The sequence below is a fragment of the Lissotriton helveticus genome, chromosome 5_1 (genome assembly GCF_964261635.1).
Source record: "Lissotriton helveticus chromosome 5_1, aLisHel1.1, whole genome shotgun sequence".
NCBI classification, from domain to species: domain Eukaryota; kingdom Metazoa; phylum Chordata; class Amphibia; order Caudata; family Salamandridae; genus Lissotriton; species Lissotriton helveticus.
In genome coordinates, this window is record NC_136065.1 from 193,124,923 (window position 1) to 193,148,962 (window position 24,040).

General features: G+C 45.1%; 1 protein-coding gene across 2 annotated transcripts in view; it reads right to left on the reverse strand.

Annotated features, from left to right (window-relative positions):
- PAPPA (pappalysin 1) overlaps positions 1-24,040 on the reverse strand; it is a 1,283,063-nt gene that overhangs the window by 578,143 nt on the left and 680,880 nt on the right. For both annotated transcript variants that reach the window (XM_078641985.1, XM_078641984.1), the window contains one exon: positions 17,418-18,486. In XM_078641985.1, the coding sequence (XP_078498111.1) occupies positions 17,418-18,486 (1,069 nt within the window). The remainder of the gene's footprint in view (positions 1-17,417; positions 18,487-24,040) is intronic.

The window sequence follows — 24,040 nt, forward strand, 5'->3', positions numbered from 1 at the left end:
GCTTTTTAATAAGCACCCAGTCTCCAGGGCACAAGTCGTGACACAGGTCTCTTGAAGATGGAACTTCAGCAGCATGCACCTGAAGAGACACAGAATGAATGACATCAGAAAGTCCCTTGCAATAATCCAAGATCAGGTCATCTGTAATATTCAACAAAGCTGTAGTTGGAACAGACGGAAGTCTCATTGCCCTCCCCATTAAAATCTCATGTGGAGAGAGACCTGTCCTCCTGTCTGGTGTGCTACGCATACTCATGAGTACCAAGGGCAGAGCATCAGGCCAGCTTAAGGACGTCGATAAACATACTTTGGCTATTCGGGACTTTAAAGTTCCGTTTATCTGCTCCACGATACCTGAAGCCTCTGGACGATAGCTACAGTGCAACTTCTGATCAATGTTCAATGCAGAGCAAAGCATCTTCACAACTTCGCTGTTGAAATGAGTTCCTCTGTCTGATTCCAAAGAGGTCGGCACCCCAAAGCGCGGGATCAACTCTCTAAGCAATAACTTTGCTACTGTGAGTGTATCGCACCTGCGTGTAGGGTATGCTTCGACCCATCTGGAAAATATGCATACAACCACCAGAACATACCTGAGGCGGTTGCTCTTTGGCATCTCAATAAAATCGAATTGCATTCTGTTGAAAGGCCCCCCAGACCTCCCAATGTGACTCATTGTAACTGGTGTTCTTTTCCCTACGTTAAATCCTGGCAGTTGACACATCTCCGACACACTGCTTCTGCTGCAATCCTAAACCTAGGATTATACCAAGTCTGCCTAAATACCCTCAGCATGGCATCTCTTCCTAAGTGTACTGGACCATGTATCTGTCGTGCCATTGGACTCACTAGTTCATCAGGTTATACTGCCCTTCCATCTGCTGAAACCCACAAATCCATTTCACTTCTCACACAACCCGCTGTTTCCCATGCCTTTTTCTCAGAATCTGGTGCTTTCTCTTGCAGGTCTTTTAAATCATCCCAAGTATCAACTGTTTCTAGCATCATGTTTAACTCTGTCTTTTCCTGAGTCCCACCTACTTCCACTTCCGTGAAAGAATATCCTTGCTCCGCACAGTAGCGGGCAACTTCGTCTGCATATCGATTTCCTTGCGACACAAAATCTGTATTTTTGGTGTGGGCTACACATTTAACAACCGCAATTGCTGCTGGACCTTGTAATGCTTCTAACAACAGTCGCACAAATTCCCCATTTCGAATAGGCGAACCAGAGGAGGTCATGTAACCTCTCTGAGACCACAATTGCCCATAATCATGAACTACACCGAAACCATATTGGCTATCGGTATAAATGGTGACTCTAATTTTGCTACCTGCTAAACAGGCACGTGTCAATGCAATGATTTCGGCTACCTGAGCAGAGTGTACTCCTTCCAGGCAAGCGGCTTCCACAACTCCAGTAATGGTGCAAACAGCATAAGCTGCTCTCAACCGACCAGTATCGTCTCTTAAACATGAGCCATCAACAAAGAAAATTTTGTCAGGGTCAGTCAACGGCTCATCCACAATATCTGGTCTTGGCTTGGTGCATAGTTCAGTCACATCAAGGCAATCGTGATCTTCACATTCTTCGCCTTCTATATCATTAGGAAGTGGCATCAATGTAGCAGGATTCAAAACAGAGCACCTCTTAATGGTCACGTTCTCCGCAGCAAGAATAACTTGCTCGTAGCGTGTGAGCCTATTATTGGTTAAGTGCTGTGTCTTGTTCCTGGTCATTAACAGTTCTACAGAATGAGGTACATACACCACTAATTGGTGTCCCATAACTATATTTTCACACCGTTCAATGCTGACACCTGTTGCAGCAACGGATTTGAGACATCCGGGCAACGCTGCGGCTACCGGATCTAAAGTAGCCGAAAAGTATGCAAGTGGTCTACGGGCATTTCCATGAGTTTGTACTAAAACTGACAAAGCACAACCTTCTCTTTCGCAGCAGTAAAGTGAAAATGGTTTTTCGTAATCAGGCATCCCCTAATCTGGAGCACGGCACAAGTCCTCTCTCAGCTGTAGGAACGACATCAAACAATCCTTGTCCCATGGTACCGGATCACTCACCTCCTTGTGCGTCAGTTTTTGTAAGGGTTTTGCTTTCAGGGAAAAGTTAGCTATCCACTGTCGGCAATAACCAACCATTCCTAGGAACATCCTAACTTCTCTCTGTGTCGTAGGCGCGTTCATCTTCATTATCGCCTCTATCCTATCTGGTGACACCTTGCGCTTTCCTTTTTCTATCCGGTGACCCAAGTACTGTACTTCTGTCAGACAGTACTGCAATTTGCTCGGAGATACTTTATGCCCATTTTCAGCTAAATGGTTCAACAACGCAATGGTATCTATCTTACAAGCTTCTTCCGTTCCTGACGCAACAAGTAGGTCATCTATGTACTGGACCAGAACCGAGTTCTGTGGCAGTACTAGACTTTCAAGGTTTTTCTTCAATAGCTGGTTGAAAATTGATGGACTTTCTGTATACCCTTGTGGGATACGACACCATGTTAGGACACGATCTTCCAGCTTAAAAGCGAAAAGATACTGGCTCTCCTCATCCAATGGGATTGAAAAGAAAGCCTGACAAAGATCTATCACTGTGAACCACTCAGCTTGGAATGGTATCTGAAACAATATCACTGATGGATTCGGTACCACTGGACAACATGAAACAACTATGTTATTAATCTTTCGAAGATCTTGCACTATTCTAAATTTCCCACTAGGTTTCTGCAAACCCATAATCGGGGAGTTGCATGGACTACCCACGATTTCCTTCAGTATTCCCTGTTGAATCATAGAGTCGATTACAGGTTTTATTCCTGCAATCGTCTCCGGGGTCAATTTGTATTGAGGCGTTCTTGGATATTCAACATTTGGTTTTACCATGATCTTCACTGGTTCTACTCCTTTGATCAATCCTATCTCTTCTCCAGTAAAATCCCATATCTCTGATGACACTGTATCTCGCAAGTCTCGAGGAAGGTCCCCCACAGTCAGGGTAGGATACAGTTCTACGCATTCTCTCGAATTTGCAACTTTAAAGGAAGCATCCTCGTCTGTAGTCTGTACCTCTACTCCCTGAGGTGTGCAGTATATTGTGCAGTTCAGTTTGCACAATAAGTCCCTTCCTAACAGACACACAGGACTAGAATCACATACTACAAACTGATGTTCATAGTTGTGGTTTCCTATTCTCACTAGCACTGGTTCCGTTAAAGGGTTGATCATTCTCCTATTTGCGACTCCTACCACTTGAATTGTTTCCCCCGACATTGGTAGATCTGGAACCACTGCCGATCTCAAAGTTGATCGAGTAGCTCCGGTATCTACTAAGAATGTTGTAGGACACCCTGCCACTTCAGCCTCAACAAACGGTCCTCTTTGATCCACTTCTAGAACTGCCTCGAGGGTACAGTCCTCCTCTCTACTTACACGTCGTCCCGTCAATGGATCAACGTAGTAACACTCTTCTTCGTCTATAAAAAGAGGCATTTGTCTATAGATCTTTCCCCCTGTCGTAATCTTTGGTGGCTGCGGGAACTGGGCTCCTGGAGCCGAAGTCCCCCCTTTGGCCACCTTACTCTTTGGCACTGTCACCCCTTGAACTGGAACTTCTCGAACTTCCTCCTCCTCTACTTCTAGTTCTCCGTTTTCAGGGTTATAGGGACACTCGCGTTTCCAATGTCCCACCTGGTGACACTGGTGACACTTTGTCGTTTTTTTCAATGTAGCAATGTCTATTCTAAGTCTCGAGTTTTCCTCGCTGTCCTTATTCTGACTATTTGGTTTCCGTCTCATCGTCCCTGTTCCCTGTTGTTGCTGTCCACCCTTTCCAGCCGACTGCATTTGCACCATCATCAGTTTCTCCTTCAGTTTCTTTGCTTTGGAATCTATTTCATCACTGCAATACCTTGCGTACCTCAAAATTTCATCCAATGGTTTGTTTTGCCAACAAATTAAATGTTGCTGAATCATCAAACAAATATCAGGTCTCAACCCCAAAACGAACTTTGATACAAACTGTCCTATATCCTTGGGATCCATTACATCTAACCCACTGTATTGTTTGAACGTTTTCAGCAATCACTCATAAAACTCATGAACTGTCTCCTTGGGTTCCTGTCTTGTTCGGTCTATTTTTACCCAATCTATATCTTGTGGTGGCACCTTCTCCTTCAGCCATGTCATCACCCTATCATATTTTAACATTACTGTTTCTGACGGTCCATTAGTACGAGCATCCCTTTCTGGTTCTACAGTTGGCCATTCGACACTAACCTTGCATGCTATCCACAAGTCTCCTGGGACCACAATGTCAAATAAGGTGTTCAAATCAATCCACAATACTTTTGAAATCTTGACAAACCTCTCTACCTGCTTGTACCACTCTACGGGATTTTCCCTTAACTTCGGAAATGAATTGGTGAATGCAGCCAAATCTCCCCTACTCCAGGGCACGTGTACATAACTCCCATTCGCTATTTCTCGCAAAGGGAATGCCTCCATCTGCAGTAGCCTTCCCTCCGGAGACATCACGTTTGCGCTCCGCCTAACAGTTCCCTTTTTGGACCACCTCTCTTCCCATTTTTCCAGATCTCTCTATGCTCTTATTCCTGTGATCAGTTCCCTTATGTGTGTTTTTAATCCAGTTGTCCTCCTCTCATCTAAGTCCTGATCTGAATAATGCAACCTATGGTTACGCTGCAATGCCTTTGTTCTGGACAAATCTACCATATACTTGTCTGCCAGTTCAGACAGTTTCTCATGAGTTGCTCTTGCCTTCCGAGTAACATCCTTTGCTATAAACAGCAGCTCATTTTGTTCGTACATGTCAATCCTTTCTAACGGCAACACACCATCAATCATCTCGTCCAGGTCAGATTTTAAGCTGGTCACATCGAGTCTTTTGGCTTTTATCACAGCTTTCAGTATGCTATCTCTAGAGAGTCCATTTACATCTCTCCCATCACAGCTCTGAGTCCTACGTCTGGGCTCAGGCGTGTTATGGGGAGTCCTCCCATGCTCCCATCGCTCCAGGTCCCATGCAGTTCCATCCTCTCTGGGTGTATAGTGAAACACTTCTCTATTTCCCATAGTCCCACATTTCCCATTCTGCCTGGTTTCTCTCGGTGCATGGTAAGACATTCCATTATTCCCCATGCTTTCGCAATTTGTCTGTGATCTCTGATCACTCGACGCATGGTAAGATCCTTCGCGGTTCCCCATGTTCCCACAATTCCAGTACTGTACGTTATCATCAGGTGCGTGGGGAGTGCACTTAAACCTATCCCTGTACTCTTGTGTCCTTTGGTCTCCCTCACTTTGAATGAGACGAGACGTCTCTCCACACTCCGCACTTCTACCTTTTTGCTCCTGCACATTTCCACCGTCAATATGATGTATAACTCCTCTATTCTCCTGATTTTTACCTTCCCACTCCTGACTGCTTTCGCTAGCCCCGCAGTGAGATAATGTCCCGTTGCCTCGACTTCCCCATCCAGCTTCTGCTCTTGACCTGTTGCTTGGTGCTTCTGTGGACCTATCCCATTCCTTCAAATCAGCCCTCAACTCTTTATAGGATTTCGGCCGTGGTCCCCTCAGGTCCATCGGTCCTCTTTGACCCCCCTGCTCTGCTACGGGATCCACTGCTGAATCCAATGGGGTGCTCCACGTTATCGGTCCTGGCAATTTCCTCCAGGCATTTGTCGTGTTATTCCTTCTTTCCATCTCAACTCTTTCACTGTCTAGCCGTACCTGTTCTTCCTCTCTCCCTTTCTCTGGGTGATAAACCGACACTATAGGACCTATGGTAACGGGTACTTGAAGAGCATCTGGCAATCCATAAGACTCAACCCTCTCTGTTGCTGGCATCTTCTGCACCACAACCCTTCCGACTACTCTCTGTACAGGACTATGTTGAGGTGTCTCCTCACCTTTGGTAGGTACCCAATTCGTTATAGGGAGTGGCCTGTTCTCCTCTATGTCTACCCTATCTTCCTTTGGGAGCTCAGTACCTTCTATCTCCCTATTGTCCGGAGGCGGTCTATCTATCAACAACCTATTTATTAGGCCATCCTCCGACTTGCTCTCGTCATCCTCTTCTATGGGTCTCTTTTCTCCTGTAACCTCTCTCACTGGGTACAACTTATCCACCTCAATCGTCTGTACCCTCCATTTCTTAGCTTCCGCATCCCACTTGGCATCTTGTACTGCCCTTACTGATCGCCTTACCCTTTCTTGGCGCCTGTTCTGACTCCTGTCGTGCGCCGCCCTAATCCACGCATTAAGCGCCTCAAACTGTGTTGGTCTAGGCAAAGGTCTCAATGAGGACATAACTGCTTTCAGCTCATGTAACACTTCTAGTCTAAACGTTCCGTATTTCGGAAAAGTCAGTTCCTCATTCCCTTCTGTAATCTTACTCCAGGTACCAAGCCACAGTATAGTATGCAACCCAACATTCGTTGCCATATAGTGAGCTGGTGTACCCTCTGGCGGTGCCTCTTCCCCGTAATAAGATTCTCTTCTCTTCCTCTTAAAGATCGCTCTCAACCATTTAAAACACTTCATGTTCAAAATCTACAAAATTCTCGCTAACTGGTCTATCACAGCGCGGCTTTTCGCTGACGTCACACCAACCGGCCTATCACAGCGCGGCTTCACACCAACCGGCCTATCACAGTGCGGCTCTCGCTGACGTCACTCGTACCTCTTTGCAGCAGTTCCCCTCCTTTCTCCGCTCGTCTCCCGGTCATGCATGCGTCCCATTCATACTCTGAAAAATGATTACTTCCGACCAAGCGATCACTTTCCTTGACTGTACGCCCACAGTCTAACTGTAATTGTCACCTTAACTGACGAAATGTCTTTCCGTGTACGTCCAGACAATCGCCTTAACTGATAGGTTACTTACACACGGTAACTTTCGACCTGCGTCCGTTACCCACACACTCACGCTTGCGTTCCCCCTATCTCGGTCCTGCGGGCGATCAATGGTACCTCATGACCCCTTCTCTGGTCGACAACTACTCTGGATGTTCGATACACCCGAACCACTTAAGCTCTTCCCCGAACGTAAGATTTTCCCCCAGCCAGGTTGCGCGCGCTCACAACCCTCTCTCACTCACACTACAGGCATTCAACTCCGCATGACATTACAATACAGATACAACACAAAACACCGCAATCTGTCAACGCATTACCCTTGTTATACTCACTCTCGTCCGACCCTGCTGCTTTTCTCTCGCACGTCAGCACCTTCTTCGGCAGGCGATTCTTCCGCTGCTCATCTCTCGATCTCTAGGGACCTTGGGGTAATCTTAACCTAGTCTAGATCACCTTCCTCTAGAAGGTAACCATCCTCTGCTACCAACTGATACGGCGGGATTTCTGATCTATTTCTATAGGTCTAGATCCCAAATCAGGTCGACTGAACTGTTGATACCTGTCATAGAGTAAAAGGCAATCCACTACTAGGTCAATCAGTTAAGGACTTACACCACTCTAAAGAACCACTTACTACGAATAAGTTTTAAAAGTTTATTATAAAGCCAAAGTTAACTGGAGATACAAACATCTCAAAATAAGGTTGAAAAGATATACTGGTATCAATACAAACATAAATTTTCTAAATGCTCTTAGTCGACAGAAGAATATCACCAAAACCAATTCGAAAATCATCAGAGTTGCAAGAATAGACACAAGCTGTAGCTTATGAGTCATTTACAGAAAAGAAGAAAATTCAGATTAGACTGTCCCTACACTAGACTAAGTGACATCCCTACTTAGCAGAATCTTAACCTAAAAAGGTGTCAGCAGTGGTGACTTCCAAAGAAGATCACTCACTTCCCTTAGTCTTCGTTGTGAATCAGTGTTTCGCAGTTAACCTATCTGCCTACCCATCCGCTCTCTTAGGTTCCTCAGACCATCTGCCTTAACTCCACCCAGAGGTGCTGTCCCTAATACAAAAATCACATTTACAATAGAAACGCCCTTTAGAGACGCCCCTCACGTGGTGTTGGTTCTGGCATTTTCCATGCTGATACTCCTCTGGGCCCATCGTTAGCGTTGACCTTGCTTCTCAGACTCTTCTCCGGCAGGACGGTACCCCCCAGGAACTTCCTGAAGCCTCCTCCAGGCCTGTGCCTGGCTCTCTGAAAAAAACTCTATTCATCACTCTCTTGATTGGAACCTCCTCGCACCTGCAAACAGACACTTATACAGTGGGCCCCAAATTCCGGCCTCCACCGTATCTTCTAAGTCGTAAACCATCGAGCAGGCTCCGCAATTTATGCTTAACATGACATTCTTCTAACTAGCACATGCAGATCAAAAGAAATGAACTTCTCTATCCAGGCTTGTTAGAATTACATAAAACGGGCCTGTGCACTCTATAAACCTTTAATTTCTTAGTCTAAACAATATTCTAACTCATTACACACAATGGTTATATGAAACACTTCTATAAAATATATCTTTTAGTTCTATGATCAATAATACTTTGAATTATAACAACATTAAAATCCATCTCACATGTGTGTGTAACAACCCCTTTCATTCTCTGTGAACTGCCATGTGGCCTACACATTTCTTCGTTTAGCAGTATTACATTCTCCTTTACATCAGCCACATAACATGGGATTTCAACATCATTCTAACATCTCTACACACTTCTATATTAGCTTTTCACACAGATATATGCATTCTATTCTAATTAAACACTCTTATGTATTTTCACTCTATAAATTCGACACTCTTATATAATCTTTACTAAGCTAATGCAACGTGCTTGTAAATATGGTGCACTTCTAATTTTTTTTCGATTTGCGCTCTCTCAGTTGTGTTGTAGAGTTTGTGTAGTACAGTGTTTTAAGGTTTAGGGTAGTGTAGTAGTGTTTGTGTAGTGTAGTGTTTTAGGGTTTAGGGTAGTGTTGTAGTGTTTGTGTAGTGTAGTGTTTTAGGGTAGGGTAGTGTAGTGTTTTAGGTTTTAGTGTAGTATAATAGTGTTTGCGTAGTATAGTGTTTTAGTGTTTAGGGTAGTGTTGTAGTGTTTTAGGGTTTAGGGTACTGTTTTAGAGTTTGTGTAGTGCAGTGTTTTAGGGTAGTGTAGTAGTGTTTGTGTGGTGTAATGTTTTAGGGTTTAGGGTAGTGTAGTGTTTTATGGTTTAGGGTAGTAATGTAGAGTTTGTGTAGTGTAGTGTTTTAGGGTTTAGGGTAGTGTTGTAGTGTTTGTGTAGGGTATTGTTGTAGAGTTTGTGTAGTGTAGTGTTTTAGGGTTTAGGTTAGTGTAGTAGTGTTTGAGTAGTGTAGAGTTTTAGGGTTTAGGGTAGTGTAGTAGTGTTTGTGTAGTGTAGTGTTTTAGGGTTTAGGGTAGTGTAGTGTTTTAGGGTTTAATGTAATATAGTAGTTTTTGTGTAGTGTTTTAGGGTAGTGTCGTAGTGTTTGTGTAGTGTTTTAGGGTTTAGGGTAGTGTAGTAGTGTTTGTGTTGTGTTTTAGGGTTTAGGGTAGTGTTGTAGTGTTGTAGTGTTAGTGAAGTGTAGTGTAGTGTTTTAGGGTTTAGGGTAGTGTAGTGTTTTAGGTATAATGTAGTATAGTAGTGTTTGTGTAGTGTAGTGTTTTAGTGTTTAGGGTAGTGTTGTAGTGTTGTAGTGTGTTAGGTTTTAGGGTACTGTTGTAGAGTTTGTGCAGTGTAGTGTTTTATTGTTTAGGGTAGTGTTGTAGTGTTTGAGTAGTGTAGTGCATTAGGGTTCAGGGTAGTGTTGTAGTGTGTGTATGTAGTGTAGTTTAGAGTAGTGTTGTAGTGTGTGCGTGTACTGTAGTGGGAGAGGCAGGGGAGGGTTGTGTAGTGGTAGGGTAGTCACTTACTTTGCAAACTTTCACCATGAGTATAGCTTTACCACGCATGCCTATGCATTGTAATGGCATGCGTGGTAAAGGCATACTCGTGGTAAAAATAGGTGATGTAATGGCATGTCGTTGTCATTGACATCGCATAGTAATACCCGCGTTGTAATGGCACGTGTGGTATTAGTATGCGATGTAATGACATGCATCTGCAGCATGTTATATGAATAAATTCACAGCCACCAGCAACATCTTTAAGGGATTTATAGTACATAGGTGAAAATTCCAATCATGGTAAGAGACCAAAAATGAATGATACAAATAAATATATATACATTTTTGTTAAAACATCATACTCATTCTTTGTGCTAAGATGCTCTTCAAAAAGCTAGCAACTGAATAACATGTGTCACAATCATTGAGTTGCAATCAAAAGAATAGAGCAGCTTTGCACTTAGAGAATTTATATTTACACAAGAAAGGTAAAAAAAGTCCTTATAGATGGCACATAATATCACTAGGAAAATACATAATGTAATGCAGTTTGGCTAGATTGCTCATTACATGGGCAAGTACCAACAGTTGCTGAGGAGTACTGTCCTAATGGAAAACATATAAACCAGTGAATGGAGCCTAACCTAAATCTAGCCAATACACCGTTGTCACATATAATAAATAAGGGGCAATTACTGGCACCATATGGATAATACAATAATCTCTAACCAGGAGTTTGTCCACTTCTGTTAATTCTCTGGTGGCCTGTCTATGCTTACAAATACTGTCCTGAACCCAATATTTATCCTTTTTCATAATAGTCTCAGGGTGCTCAAACAAATGTACACAACCAAGAGCTAGGAAGCAGTCTTACTCTTTGGTATATTTTACCCATGCAATTGCCAAGCCACAAGCGCTAGACAAACATTCTCTAATTACTGCCCAGTTGAGTTTAGCTTCCTTATTAGGCCAAATTGAGCACCAAAGAACCAAAGGGGCGGCATTAATAGTAAGCTGCACATACTCCATACCTAACTCCTAGTGCAGGGGGAAATGCGGGATCGAGGGGGGTACGCCTAATAACCAACGGCAGAATCTGTTCTGCTCCAACTGCTTAGCACCAACATCTCTGCATCCCCAAATACCCATTCCATAAGTTAAAATTGGCAAACATTCCGATTATAAATCTCCAGGATCGTTGCAATATGTTTTTTGCCAATGGACATGGCTAGCGATGAAGTAGTGCCTACTGCTCGAGTATAGCGAGTTATCCTATTTTTGAAACAAGTTGACCAGGTGCACCCATCATCAAATTCTAAGCCCAGGTATGAAAATGAACTTAACCTATCTAATTTTTTTACCACCAATATTTAAGGTACAGGTTTTTGTATTTCTAGGGCCACATGCCATTGTAAATGTTTTCATAAGATTAGTCTCCAAATCCAGGTCTCTCATAAATCTAACATAGCTAAAAATTAGGCTCTTAAGGCCATTGGACACCCTTGCCAGGAGAACAGCATCATCAGCATATAAGAGCACAGGCACTGCCTTTTGCTCAACATAAGGAACGTCCGCCCTGACAGATGAACAAGTTACTTACCTTCAGTAACGATATATCTGTAAGAAACATTAGTTAGTTATAGATTCTTTACTTTAGAATTACCCCCATGCGTCAGACTGGATCGGGAACGTTTTTTTGTCAGCAGTACCTCTGTGCGTCAGAAGGTGGCGTCAGTCGGCCCTGCATCCATCGTTGGCATCGTGTCAGCAGGATGATGTCGCTACAGCTACTTAGACGCCGCCCTCGCGCGCTGACGTCAGTTCTGTACATGACTGTCTGCGCCAGAAACGCAGAGGAATACAAGACACTGACAACTGGTGAACAAAACTAGGACCCTGAAAGCATAACCGTAACCCTAGAAATCATTTCACAGAACGGGGAGGATGGGTGGGGCGGTAAGGAATCCAGGGCCCAGAGCAGAGCCCTGCTGGGCCAAGGAATGAAGGAACAAGAGAACCGCAGAAAGAGGGGCAGAGATGGGATCCACAGCCTTTGCTGTGCACCATGCCACAAATGTGTTCCACTGGCAGGCGTATACCATCTTAGTGGAGGGACGCCTGGCTGCCAGAATGACATCACAGACTTCGGGAGGCAGGCTGAAAGACATCAACTGCCACCGCTCAATCTCCATGCAAGGAGGTGGAGGCTGGACGGGTTCGGGTGGAGGACCATCCCCTGTTACTACGAAAAAAAGACCCTCCCGAAGAGGAAGACGGGTCGGAGGATCGATGGCCATGTTGAGCAGCTCGGGATACTAGACTCTTCGTGCCCAATTCAGAGTCACAAGAATGACTTGGGCCCGGTCGCACCTGATCTTCAGCATTCTGGGCAGAAGTGGTATAGGTGGAAGGGTGTACAACAGACTGCAACTCTACTCGCGATGAAAAGCGTTGCCTAGCAAGTGCTGCCTTGGAAATTCCAACATGCAGAATTGCTGACATTGCTCGTTCTCTTCGATGGCGAATAGATCTAAACAAGGCTCTCCCCACTGTAGAAAGAGACCTAGCACCACCTCTGAGTGAAGACGCCATTCGTGATCCATCATGCACCTGCCGTTCAGTGAACCTGCCAGGTGTTGAACTACCAGGGATATGCCCTGATGTTCCAGCCATGTCCAGAGGCGTAGGGTCTCTTGACATAGGGTCCACAACCCCACCCCACTCTGTTTGTTGCAGTACCACATGGCAGTGGTATTGTCCGTGAACAGCTGCACTACTCTTCCCCGGACATAGGGAAGGAATGCCTTGAGTGTAAGACGGATCGTCCGGAGCTTCAGAAGGTTTATATGGAGCTCGGACTCCGCCGGAGACCAGAAGCCTCTGTTCTTCGCCTCTCCCATGTGGCTGCCCCATCCTAGAAGGGATGCGTCCGTCACCACTGTGTGTTCTGGTTAGTGAAGGGAGAGGGACCTGCCGTTGACCCAATCCTGGTTTGTGAGCCACCACTGCAGTTGTCGAGCAGTGCCCTCCAAAATCTGAACGCAGTCGGACAGATTCCCCTGATGCTGCGCCCACTGGAACTTCAGTTCCCACTGCAGAGCCCGCATATGCCACCTGGCATGATTGACCAACAGGATGCTGGAGGCTATGAGGCCAGCAGCCTCAGGGTCATTCTGACCAAAACCCAGGATAGAGGCTGAATGATCGGAATCATAGCCCGAAAATCTCAGACTCGCTGTTCGGGAAGAAAGACCTGAAACTGTGCAGTGTCCAGAACTGCTCCGATGAAGAGGAGCTTCTGAGAGGTATTCAGGTGTGACTTCGGCACATTGATTGAGAACCCCAGCTCATGCAGGAGGTCTGCCATAGTCTGGAGGTGGGAGACAACTGCTTGGGGCGAGCCCGCCTTCAACAACCACTCGTCGTGATAGGGGAAGACTGAAACCCCTGATCGGCGCAGATGAGCTGCAACCACTGCCATGACTTTCGTAAACACCCGAGGGGCACTGGTAAGGCCGAAGGGGAGCACGGTAAACTGAAAATGCTTGTGGCCTACCCTGAACGGCAGGTAACACCCGTGGGCGGGCAGGACGGAGATGTGAAAATAAGTGTCCTGCAAGTCCAACGTAACCATCCAGTCTTGCGGGTCGAGGGCAGACAAGACCTGAGCAAGCGTCAACATCTTGAACTTCACCTTCCGGAGGAAGCGGTTGATGTTCCTGAAATCCAAGATTGGACGCAGGCCCTTGTCCTTCTTGGGAACCAGAAAGTAGTGGGAATAACAACCACGACCTACTTCTGGGACAGGAACGCGCTCAATGGCTCCCTTGGCCAAGAGAGCAAATGTAAATGTAAATGTAAATCCATATTTGTAAAGCGCGAACTACTCACCCTTACGGGTCTCAAGGCGCTGGGGGCCATCGTGGAAATTAAGTGAGCTACTGCCCAGAGTCACATGGTGCTGAGCTGAGATGACGCCGGAGCCGGGGATCGAACCGTGAACCCTGTGCTCCAAAGCCAGGTGCCCTGGCCGCTGCACCACACCTCTCCACTTGCTAATGGAGAAGGGCCAGGTGAGCCTCCGACATACGGTGGTATTGCGGTGGCATGGTTGGAGGGGTAGCCTCGAAGGAGAGGGAGTAGCCCCTTCAGACTGCTAAACCCACCTGTCCAACGTGATGGTGTGCTAGTGGGGGAGGTGATGGCGAATCCTGCCGCCCACTGGCATTTGATAGGCCTGAAAAGTCAGATTAGGACGGTTTGGAGGCTGCTGTAGAGGGAGGTTGATGGAGTGGCCCGCCCGCCGGCCCCAGTAACCACGACGGTTGCTCCCACTTCTCTGACCGCACGAAGGTTGGGTAACATGCAGTGGTCTGTGGTCCTGGGAGGGGACATAGCGGGGCACCCCTTCCATAGCTATTAAAGGGGCAAAAATCAGACTGTGCGGGGTGGCTGGAGAGGCCCAAAGACTTGGCCGTAGCTCGTGAGTCCTTAAAACACTCTAAAGCGTTGTCCGCTTTGTCGCCGAAAAGGCGACGGCCATCAAAGGGCATGTCCATGAGGGTATTCTGGACATCCCCAGAAAAGCTTGTGGATCTCATCCAGGCATAGCGTCTGAGAGCTACTGACGTAGAAATTGTTCTACCCAGAGAGACAGCAGTATTTAGTCCACAACCGATAGCAAAGTTGGCCTCATCCTTCCCAGAGGCAACAGCTTGGGAGAGCACTGTCCGGTCCTCCTCCGGTCACTGAGGCAGCACCTGCGCAACTGAGTCACACATAGAGTGGGAATAACAGCCCAATAGACATGCAGTGTTTACCGACTGCAGTCCCAAGCTGGCGGAAGAGAAAATCTTCTTTCCTGATGATCCAGCTTCTTGGATTCCCTTTCCGGTGGAGCAGTAGGGAATGCGCTTTTGGAACTAGAATGAATTAATATAAAACTTGTAAAGCTCTAACTTAAGATAGATGCAGACAGCCAAGACCCCCCTAAACCAACGTCAGAGAAAGTAGAGGCTTGAACCAACAAGCTCTCAGGGGTGGGGTGTTGGGAAAGGAAAGTAGGGTCGCCCGGGGTTGGGCGGTGGCATCGAGCAATCATCCTATCAACAGGAGCCCCCGTGTTGGGGCTGGACCAAGTGCCCAAACGGACATCAGTAAGGGCCTCGTTGAATGGAGGCAGAGGCTCCGAAGAACTCGCTGCCGGCTGAAGCACCTCTGTCAGGGGGTTAGTCCTGACTGCCACGGTAGAGAGTGCAACGTTGAGAGCCTCGGCTGCCCTACGAAACACCACTGAGTACGAAGCTCCCTCCTCCGTAGCCACGTTAGGAGGAGACAACATGCCATGGTCAGGGGAGGTGTCCAGACCACTGGCATCCCCCAGTTCCTCTCTCCAGTCTTGCTCAGATTCCACCTGATCAGCTAAAGAGTCTCCTGGCCCCTCCCAGTCCTCCTGATCATCCTCTGGGTGCCAATCTGGCTGAAAAGGGACCCCAGGAGTGAACAGGGGCACAAAAACTCCTCTCAGAGCCAGATCCGACATTGTGCGACGTCTGTCCGGCTCCGGGTCCACATTGGGATAGAGGCCATGGTCGACGCCCGCCGGGAGGCTGACCAGGGTCAAATGTTGTAATGGTGCCGGTGGAAGCGGCGCCAGTGGAGGTGTAATGAGGTCAACCAGCACCGATCCGCATCCAGGCCTGGAACCAAGGGTGGCCTGCTGCACCGGAGCCATCGGTGGAAAGGGCCTAGGCCCCCCAACTGGTTCCGGTGGGTTCAGGTCCACGACTTGGGATCGTGGTAGCGCTTCAGGCAAAAAAGGCACAGCCGGTGCGGATCCGTCACCGACATCAGTCAGTTACATGAACCGCAGGCCTTGAAGCCGGGCAGCCCTAGTGCACTAGGAGTTGAAGACTCAAAGAAGAAGCCGACAAAAGTCAAGAAAAAAGTCAGTCAAAAAGTGACTGGACGTACCACTCTTCCCAGATCTACGCTGGCTGGCGCGGAAAAAGAAAGAACTTACGTCAGCGCTAGGGCCGCGTCTAAGTAGCTACCGCAACGTCATCTCGGCAACACAACGCCAGCGACAGATGCGGAGCCGACCGACGCCACCTTCCGATGCGCAGCGGTACTGCTGACGAAAAAACTTTCCGGATCCAGTCTGACGCCTGGGGGTGATTCTAAGGTAAGGAATCTATAACTAACGTGCTTCTTTCAGATACCAATGTTCTTTCCAAATCATTTGTATAGAGTAAAAATGGATCTGGCAAGGACACATCCCTGGTGCACCCCACGCTTAACTCTGAAATGCTATGTGCATTCACAAGCATTGTCAAGCATTGTCAAATCTTACAGATGCTGTGAGATCATAGAGTAGGAGTCTTACGAATTAAACCACCCCCCATCAACACCTATAATCTCTAAAATAGACCTGCATACATAATCAAAGGCGCTAGACAAGTCCATAAACACCAGATGAGTAGAGACACCCTTTTATTTTGCCACAATTAGATGGAGATTGAGGCCCTGTTCAATAGTCCCAAGCCCCTCTCTGAAACTATACTGAGTTGGGAAGAGTATGTTATTTTTATTTATCCAACAAGAAGACAGTCCAAAACTATTCTCCCAATGATTTTGGCTGTCGAGTCTAGAAGAGATAACAGGCGAGAACACTTTACATCAAGCATATTTCTTTTTTTTAAAAATAGGAATAATTGTTGAGGTGCACCACGACATAGGCACACCTGAACAACAAACAGAATTGAATACACAGGTCAGCACAGGGGTTCAAAACCTAAGGTCCTCCCTGAATAGATCAAGGAGGACACCGCCCGTACCCGGAGCCTTTTTACACCAGCTTTCGACAATCGCATTAAGCACCTCTTCCTCTCCAAAATTAAGTTTTGGATAAGAGGAATTAACCATATGCACTTCCTCAACGACCATGTTATCAATAGCATACACCTCAGAGAAATGCGCCAGCCATGCCTCTACCATAATATGAACCATTACTTTTTCTTGGGACATCGGGGTAGATAAAACTGACAGCACGGCCTTCCAGAAGTCTTGACAATCTTTAACTTGACAAGCTCTAACTCTAGACCCCCATTTATCCTCCTTCATGGCCAATTTCCTTTTGTTTAATGCCTGTTGATAAATCTATCTACTGGCTACAATAACACACTGGTCTATATGGGATTGCTTTAGAGCCCAACGCAGGGATTCATTTGCCACTCTACCGTCTTGGTCAAACCAAGATTTAACATGGGGAAGTGAAGGGGCAGTGGGTCTAGATATTTCACTTTCTCAGCATTAAGGTTCAAACACAGAATCCTCCGAAAACCAAGATGATCACATCTTTGTGGGTTTTCAGAAACATCATCTTCAATATGTGACTTTAGCCATAGGGGAGCAAGAAACTCATTGGAATCTGGACTATACATTCCTGAATTTATGGAAACAATGTTTAGAGTATGGCTAATTTTATTAAACCACGTGGAGCTCTCTGACACAGAATATCCTTAATGTTTTGTATGTGACTTAGTATACATTTAAATGGACCTACCTGTGAGGAGAAGCAGGGTTGAAGCACGTCTTGGTGACATCTGTAATGTCTGGGTTACAACAGTCTCCTCCATCAAAGAAGTATTTCTCATTGTTACAATCCATATCGCAGACACCATTATGCTTTTTCTTGAGGTAATTCCTTGCATATAATCCACGGCAGTCCCCACCGTCATAACCAGTTAAGCTGTGGTTACACTCGCGGTCACAAATCTCATCCCCAACCTTGCTGATGTCACAATTTGCCAGAATAAGCCGCTTGCGGAGGGAGGTGTTCTTTACCTCCAACACTTCTAGCTCCCAGGTGATATTGTACTTACTAAAGGCTTCCATCAGGTGATGGTGCTGTATTTCCACCTGCTCTTTGCTGACCATTGGGTCTTGTTTGTTGTCATCAAAGATGTTCACCACCCGATAGCGTACAACCTTCTGTTGACGAAAGCTTGGGAATTTATTGTAGCTTCGAATTACATCTACATTGTCACAGACGGTTTGCCCACAAGGCGGGAGGTTGAGACTAGTGTCCAATAAGAAGCCATGGTGGTAAATGAATTCCATTTCAGGTAGAGTGCCATTTTTCATGGGAGACCAGGAATTTGTCACATTCTCAAAACTGTCCTGTAGCACTAACTGAGGTAGAAGGGTGTCTAGTCTAATTTTCGTCTGCCCCATGTCAAATAATATCTCTTTTTGGGTGCGAGCTGTCCTCCAGAGACGTAGATGCTCAATATAACCCCGAAAGTTCTGGTTTTGAACATTCCCACCAACCATGAGAACTTTGCATTTCCGCGTCAAAAAGCTGTAGATGCCACCCACTTGCTCGCCACTTGTCCCCACCTGTGCACCATTGACATATAGCTTGAGCAGGCGCTGGTCGTAAGTGGCAGTCAGATGCACCCACTGGTTGGGGAGGTAGCTACGGTGAGCAGTGATGGTGGTCACTTTCCGGGCACGATCTGTCTTGAGCGAGAAGAAGTAGCGTGGATCTCTGGCTCCCAGATCACTAACTGTCTGAATTCCCAGGACCCATCCTCGGTCACGTGAAGCATAAGAGCATTTGTCGTACAACCCTTAATTCAATGAAAAAAGAAATAGATGTTAATAACAATGGAAAAAGAAAATACATTTTCAATAACTGCATTAAGCATACCATACTAGTATACGAGTACCTATTCACAATATGCATAATAAATATACATATGTTGCCATATTGCTGCATTTTTAGGAAATATGTTAAGAGAAAAACCTGCATAATTACATTATTTTACAATTTAAACTTCGCAGATCATTGTATTACCATGTCCACCAAATAAAAAGTGACATCAATATTTCCTCCATGAGTCTCGCTCTGACTAGCGAGCCTTCAGGAATGTTCTCTGAGCGACCAGAAATCAGACATTCTCTTCAGATCCTAAAGTGAAGCTGTAATTTTTCCCTTGTCTAAAGCACGGAATAACAAGATTCCTTTAGCAGTCTATTTTCTTTCTCAAAGCATCAGATAAATCAAGATCAAAAATGGTTTCACAAAACACAAATACCATTTAACAACTGCTTTTGCATACTGAATGTGTTTTTATGTTATGTTAAGGATCCCCAGGGGTCTCTTGGTGCTCTCTGTTGGATATGACTGAGCAAAAGTAAGTTAAAGACTGAAGGGGAAGCTCAGGCGTATTCCTAAAAAGGATAGGGCAGGAATCACCCTCAGGTTTTGCAGAAGCTGATTCCATTGATAAGCTGCCAAATAAGAAAATAACTCCCCGCCAGAAAAGCTTTCCAGATACGTAGAGCAGCCAAAAGGCTGGAATTGAAAGTACAAAGTGTCAGCTTTACTGGGCATACTGCAATTAACAGCACGATTTCCAGAATAGTAGAGCATCTCCATGGAGGCATTTGTACACAATGCACATGGGTTTCAGTACAATCCTTTTAAAAATGGGAAGACAGTTAAAATGACTTTGGTGAGGCGAACCGCGGAACATGAACGAAGCTTAGGAAGCTTGATTTTATACAGTCTGCAGTCTAAAATGATGCTGTTTAGATATCACACCATATAATGATTTGCCATTGTCTAGGCGAGATCCAGGTAACACTGAGACAAAGCTTCTCCAAGAGTTAATCAATTGAAGGGGAAGGATCAGACTAAGACTGTACAATATCATAGAGCACGCTGGTATAACAGAAGAGGGTTGAGAATTACATTTGTTTTCATTAACTAGCTGGATAAGCACTCTGATGTTCAAAGGTAAGACTGTATGCCTAATCTTAGAACTTAATATACAATCTGAACATTTAGTGGAGTCATACTATGCTCAAATCAGGACCCAAGCTTGCTAAACCTGACAACAGACATAGAAGGAACAAGGCTGGGTCTAATGACACAGTGAACCAATGCATTTACTAGAGTTTCACCCCAGAGTAGCAGGTAAAAACCACAAGAGTTCTACTCAGTGCTACATCCTCTTGAGACTGATAAAATAGGAACCATTGAGTTGGGTATCAATAAACATTGGTATTAGTGCCTCAGCATAAACATACACTTTGGGGCTCATTATGTCAGGTGAAATCACTTCTGCCCGACACTAACTTGGTTATGGGACTGACTGACACCCTGTCGGCGGTCCTGACCGCCCCATTAGGATGCGACCAAACAGTGTTCGGTCGCAATCCTATATTTCACTATGGGAGCATGTATTACTGCAGTAAACCGGCCGTAATGCATGCTCCCATCACTATGGGAGGTGCGGTTCATCCCTGCACCCCTTGGCAGGCACCTTATGGCTGTACATCAAAGGGGGACCTGCTGAGGGCTCCCTAACATGGTTTACGACATGGTTTCCATTCCGGACAGACCAGCATGGAAAACGTCAGTAAGCGTGATTGAAATCTCAAGGGCGGAAGAGCCACCCTTGAGATTATAGCCCGGATTCTGACTGGCAGATGGGCTCATCGAGCCCATCAGAAGCCAGCCAGAAGGACGGGCCGGTTTCCTTTTCCGACCGCCTCCATCATAATGAGGCGGCTGGAAAGGAAACCGACCGGCCCATTACGATGCGGCCCTAAAGGCTCTGACCAAAGATCAGAGCCTTTACGGGCCGTATCATAATTGGCCCCTTTATATACAACATTATGATAGGTTATAGTCAGTTTTGCAGAGAAAAGTGACTGAATAATGCAGAGCTGGGTTTCCAAAGGTGAGTAGTATAGGCAAATGGCCAAGGATTTGGGATATTGCGTGGGAGATATACAACAGACTGGTAGTGCAGATTTTGCCGAAGTACGCCAATCATAGTAAATAGTTTTGATGTTACATTATAGTCAGACTTTATGCTGCAAGTACTCTTATGCCCTTTGTGCCTATGTTGTTGAACAATTGTTAGTATAGTAGAAGGCATTTATTGTATTTAATGGTATTTATATAGCGCTTTCAAGATCCCTTTCCAGTCCAAAATGGCTTTTTTGAATTTTGAGTAAGTACTTACTCCATAGCTATCATTTAAATAGAACATGCACTTTCAGGAGAGGAGTACTTCAAACCCTACTCCGTCAACAGCCAGAGTAGTTTCATAGGAAACACTTTTGTGGTATCCATTCCTAAAGTGGCATGATATCATTATAGTTTAGTTGCATTGTCTCATCTTTGGAACAAGATCACTTTTGCCATTATAGAACAGCTCTCAACAAATGAAATTAAACTGCTTAATGTTTTTGCACACATTTCCCAGTTATTGCTTGCTTTTAAGGAGGTGGGGATATATGGACCTACATGGTATAGCAAATGTACTTCAGAGATTCATCTTCAATCTATGAGATTATCCTAATCCAGCCCAGAGCATCAAACATTACAGCGTCGAAACTCTCCATGATGCAGTTCATTAATTCTCTTTTTGTTTTCAACGGGCCATCCGATGAATTATGTCATTGTAGGTTTCTTAACCCAAGAACACGACAATAACCAAAGTAACATTCTTGAATGCCCACTGGCAGAGATATTTGGTGAAGCACGGCTGGGTGAAGATGTTTTCTTTTTTCCTTATCACTAGATGGCTTCTTCAAATAACAAGAAGGGAAGACTGGTCCGGCACAGACAAACGGACTGCCAAACATTCAGTCAGACATGCTAATAATCCAATTGACAGGCCGACTCAGACAGATATATGTAGGGCAGCAGACAGGCAAGCAGATGACCATCGCGGAAGACAAATACACACAAAAATGGACACAAAAAATAGGGAGACTGAAACCGGGTGGCTGGACCGACATAAGCCACACATACAAACCCACATATTACATGTCGCAGAACATTTTTGAGGATTTGACTGGTACATGCTTACTTATTTACTTATAAATTCTTTATTACACCCATAAAAGATTTCATTATAAAACATGTCCATAAAATAATCTAAAATGTTTTAGCCAAATGTTACATAATTTCAATAAAATTGGCAATTGCAGTAAAACAATTTAATTCAATAAAATATACATGGAGTAATGTCTAAATATTCATACAGTCCGAGGTACGTTTCACGGTTGCAGATATCTTGGTCATTGGAATTTCACAACTTTAGCCCCATTCTCTTTCTTATTAGACCCACTATAAACAACTATCATGATAGCGCAAATATTACATGTGGTAGGGTACTTGTTGTCAGTACCCTCAGCGCCTCTTGATGTTTTCTGAATCCCAACGAATTACATAGTGGTCGAATCCATTTGCTCCTTACCCTATCATGCACCGGACAAAAAAACAAAATATGTGCAATGTTTTCGATGTTGTTTGTAGGCCCTAAAGTGCATCCAGTGCATACAGGCATGATCCTCCCCCCCCCCATTTTACAGTATAGCTCTTAATCTGTAACGTATTATATCTTAATTTTAGATACAGAATTCTTGCTAGGAACGGTTGTATATGGTCACGAAAATCCTCGCGTTTCGGACTTGGCATAATAGAAAGGAATTCACTTGTTAACCTTCCTAGTCTTGGGTCTGAGTGGAGTGCATTCAATATATATATATTGCCAATAAATACCCTTTAGATTGCCTTTACAACTTGGTGTTAAATTATGTGTTTAGTCCAGTATGATTCAAGACCTAACTCAATCAGCCATTTCCCGACAAATCTTAACCACGGGAAGGTAAGACATGTATCAATAGCCAATAATTCCTGTGCACCTTCTCTATATGCTAGTAATTCTGGTGTAGTCCATAGCCGTATCCAACAGAGCATTGGACGTAGGGTTGCAAGATGACCTATTCGCTTCAAATTTAGATCGTGGAACATTGGGACAAGTGGTGTTGATTGGGGTAATCCTAATAATCTCCTTGCAAACTTGTTTTCCCCAGCTGTTAGATGCCGGATGTCGCTTGTGCCCCATAACTCTGATCCATACAATGCTGCAGCCTGGACCTTACATTTTTATATCTCAAGTGCTGGTGTCACAGCTTTGCTTGTAGTTGAGATGTACTTCTTAAGGATTGCCCCTGACCCTTGGGCTAACCTTAAGGCTGAGTGGTTTATTTGCTGGTTCCAGGCTAGTTTTGTGTCTAGTAATATGCCCAAATAAGTAAAACTAGTGGCATATTCTTTTTTCTCATTACTGAGCACAAGATTCTTTTTAATGGTCTTTTGTGAGTTTACGGCCATGTACTTAGTTTTATTTGCATTTATTTCTAAGCCCTTTTCTGTGCAGTATCTATTAAACCTGTTCAACATGTTTGTAGCCGCTTAATGGTCTGTGATATCAGAATGGTGTAGTCTGTGAAGAGCAGCGCCTGCACCAAATTCCCGTTTAGCCTTGGAGGATCGCTTGCTTGGTCGTGTAGGTGGTCCACCACATCATTAATATAGACGGAGAACGGGGTTGGAGCAAGTACACAACCCTGTATCACTCCTCTCTCTATTGGGATTGGCTTTGTTAATTCCCCATTCATACCCCAGCGGACTCTAGCACAGTTCCCATTATGTAACCTTTTTAGCTGCATAACCAAATTTAGGGGGGCACCTTGTTTTTCAAGTGACTCCCATAGTAAACATCTGGGTACGAGGTCAAACGCTGCCCTCAGGTCAACGAATGCCAAATAAATGTGCCCCTTCCTGATTTTAACATATTTCCAGATAATACACAGGAGTCTGAAGACTTGATCTATTGTACTAGTACTGGATCTAAACCCAGCCTGGCATGGGGACAGTATGCTATTTGTCTATGTCCAGTCATTAAGCCTGTTCAGTACCTGCCTGGCGTTCATTTTTTGGAGTGTGTCTATAAGGCTAATTGGTCTGTAGTTCTCAGGTTTATGTTTGCTGCCCTTTTTGTGGATGGGGACAATTTCAGCGCCTTTCCAAGTTCCCGGTATTAGGGCACCGGCCGATATTGCATTACTCAGAGCATTAACGTATGGGACCCATACCTTTTTATCTGGTACATGCAAATCCAGATGAGAAGCATTAAGTGCATATTACAGAGATAATCAGTGGACACGTTACAAGGTAGACAATGTGTACTGAATACCAACATTATCAGTATTGCATTGCGAATTGAACAGAAAGTTCAGTATTGCCTGCTATGGCTGTGCTTCTAAAGAGCTTGGTGCAGCCCCGAAACCTATTAAAATGGCCTGAAGGAGGGG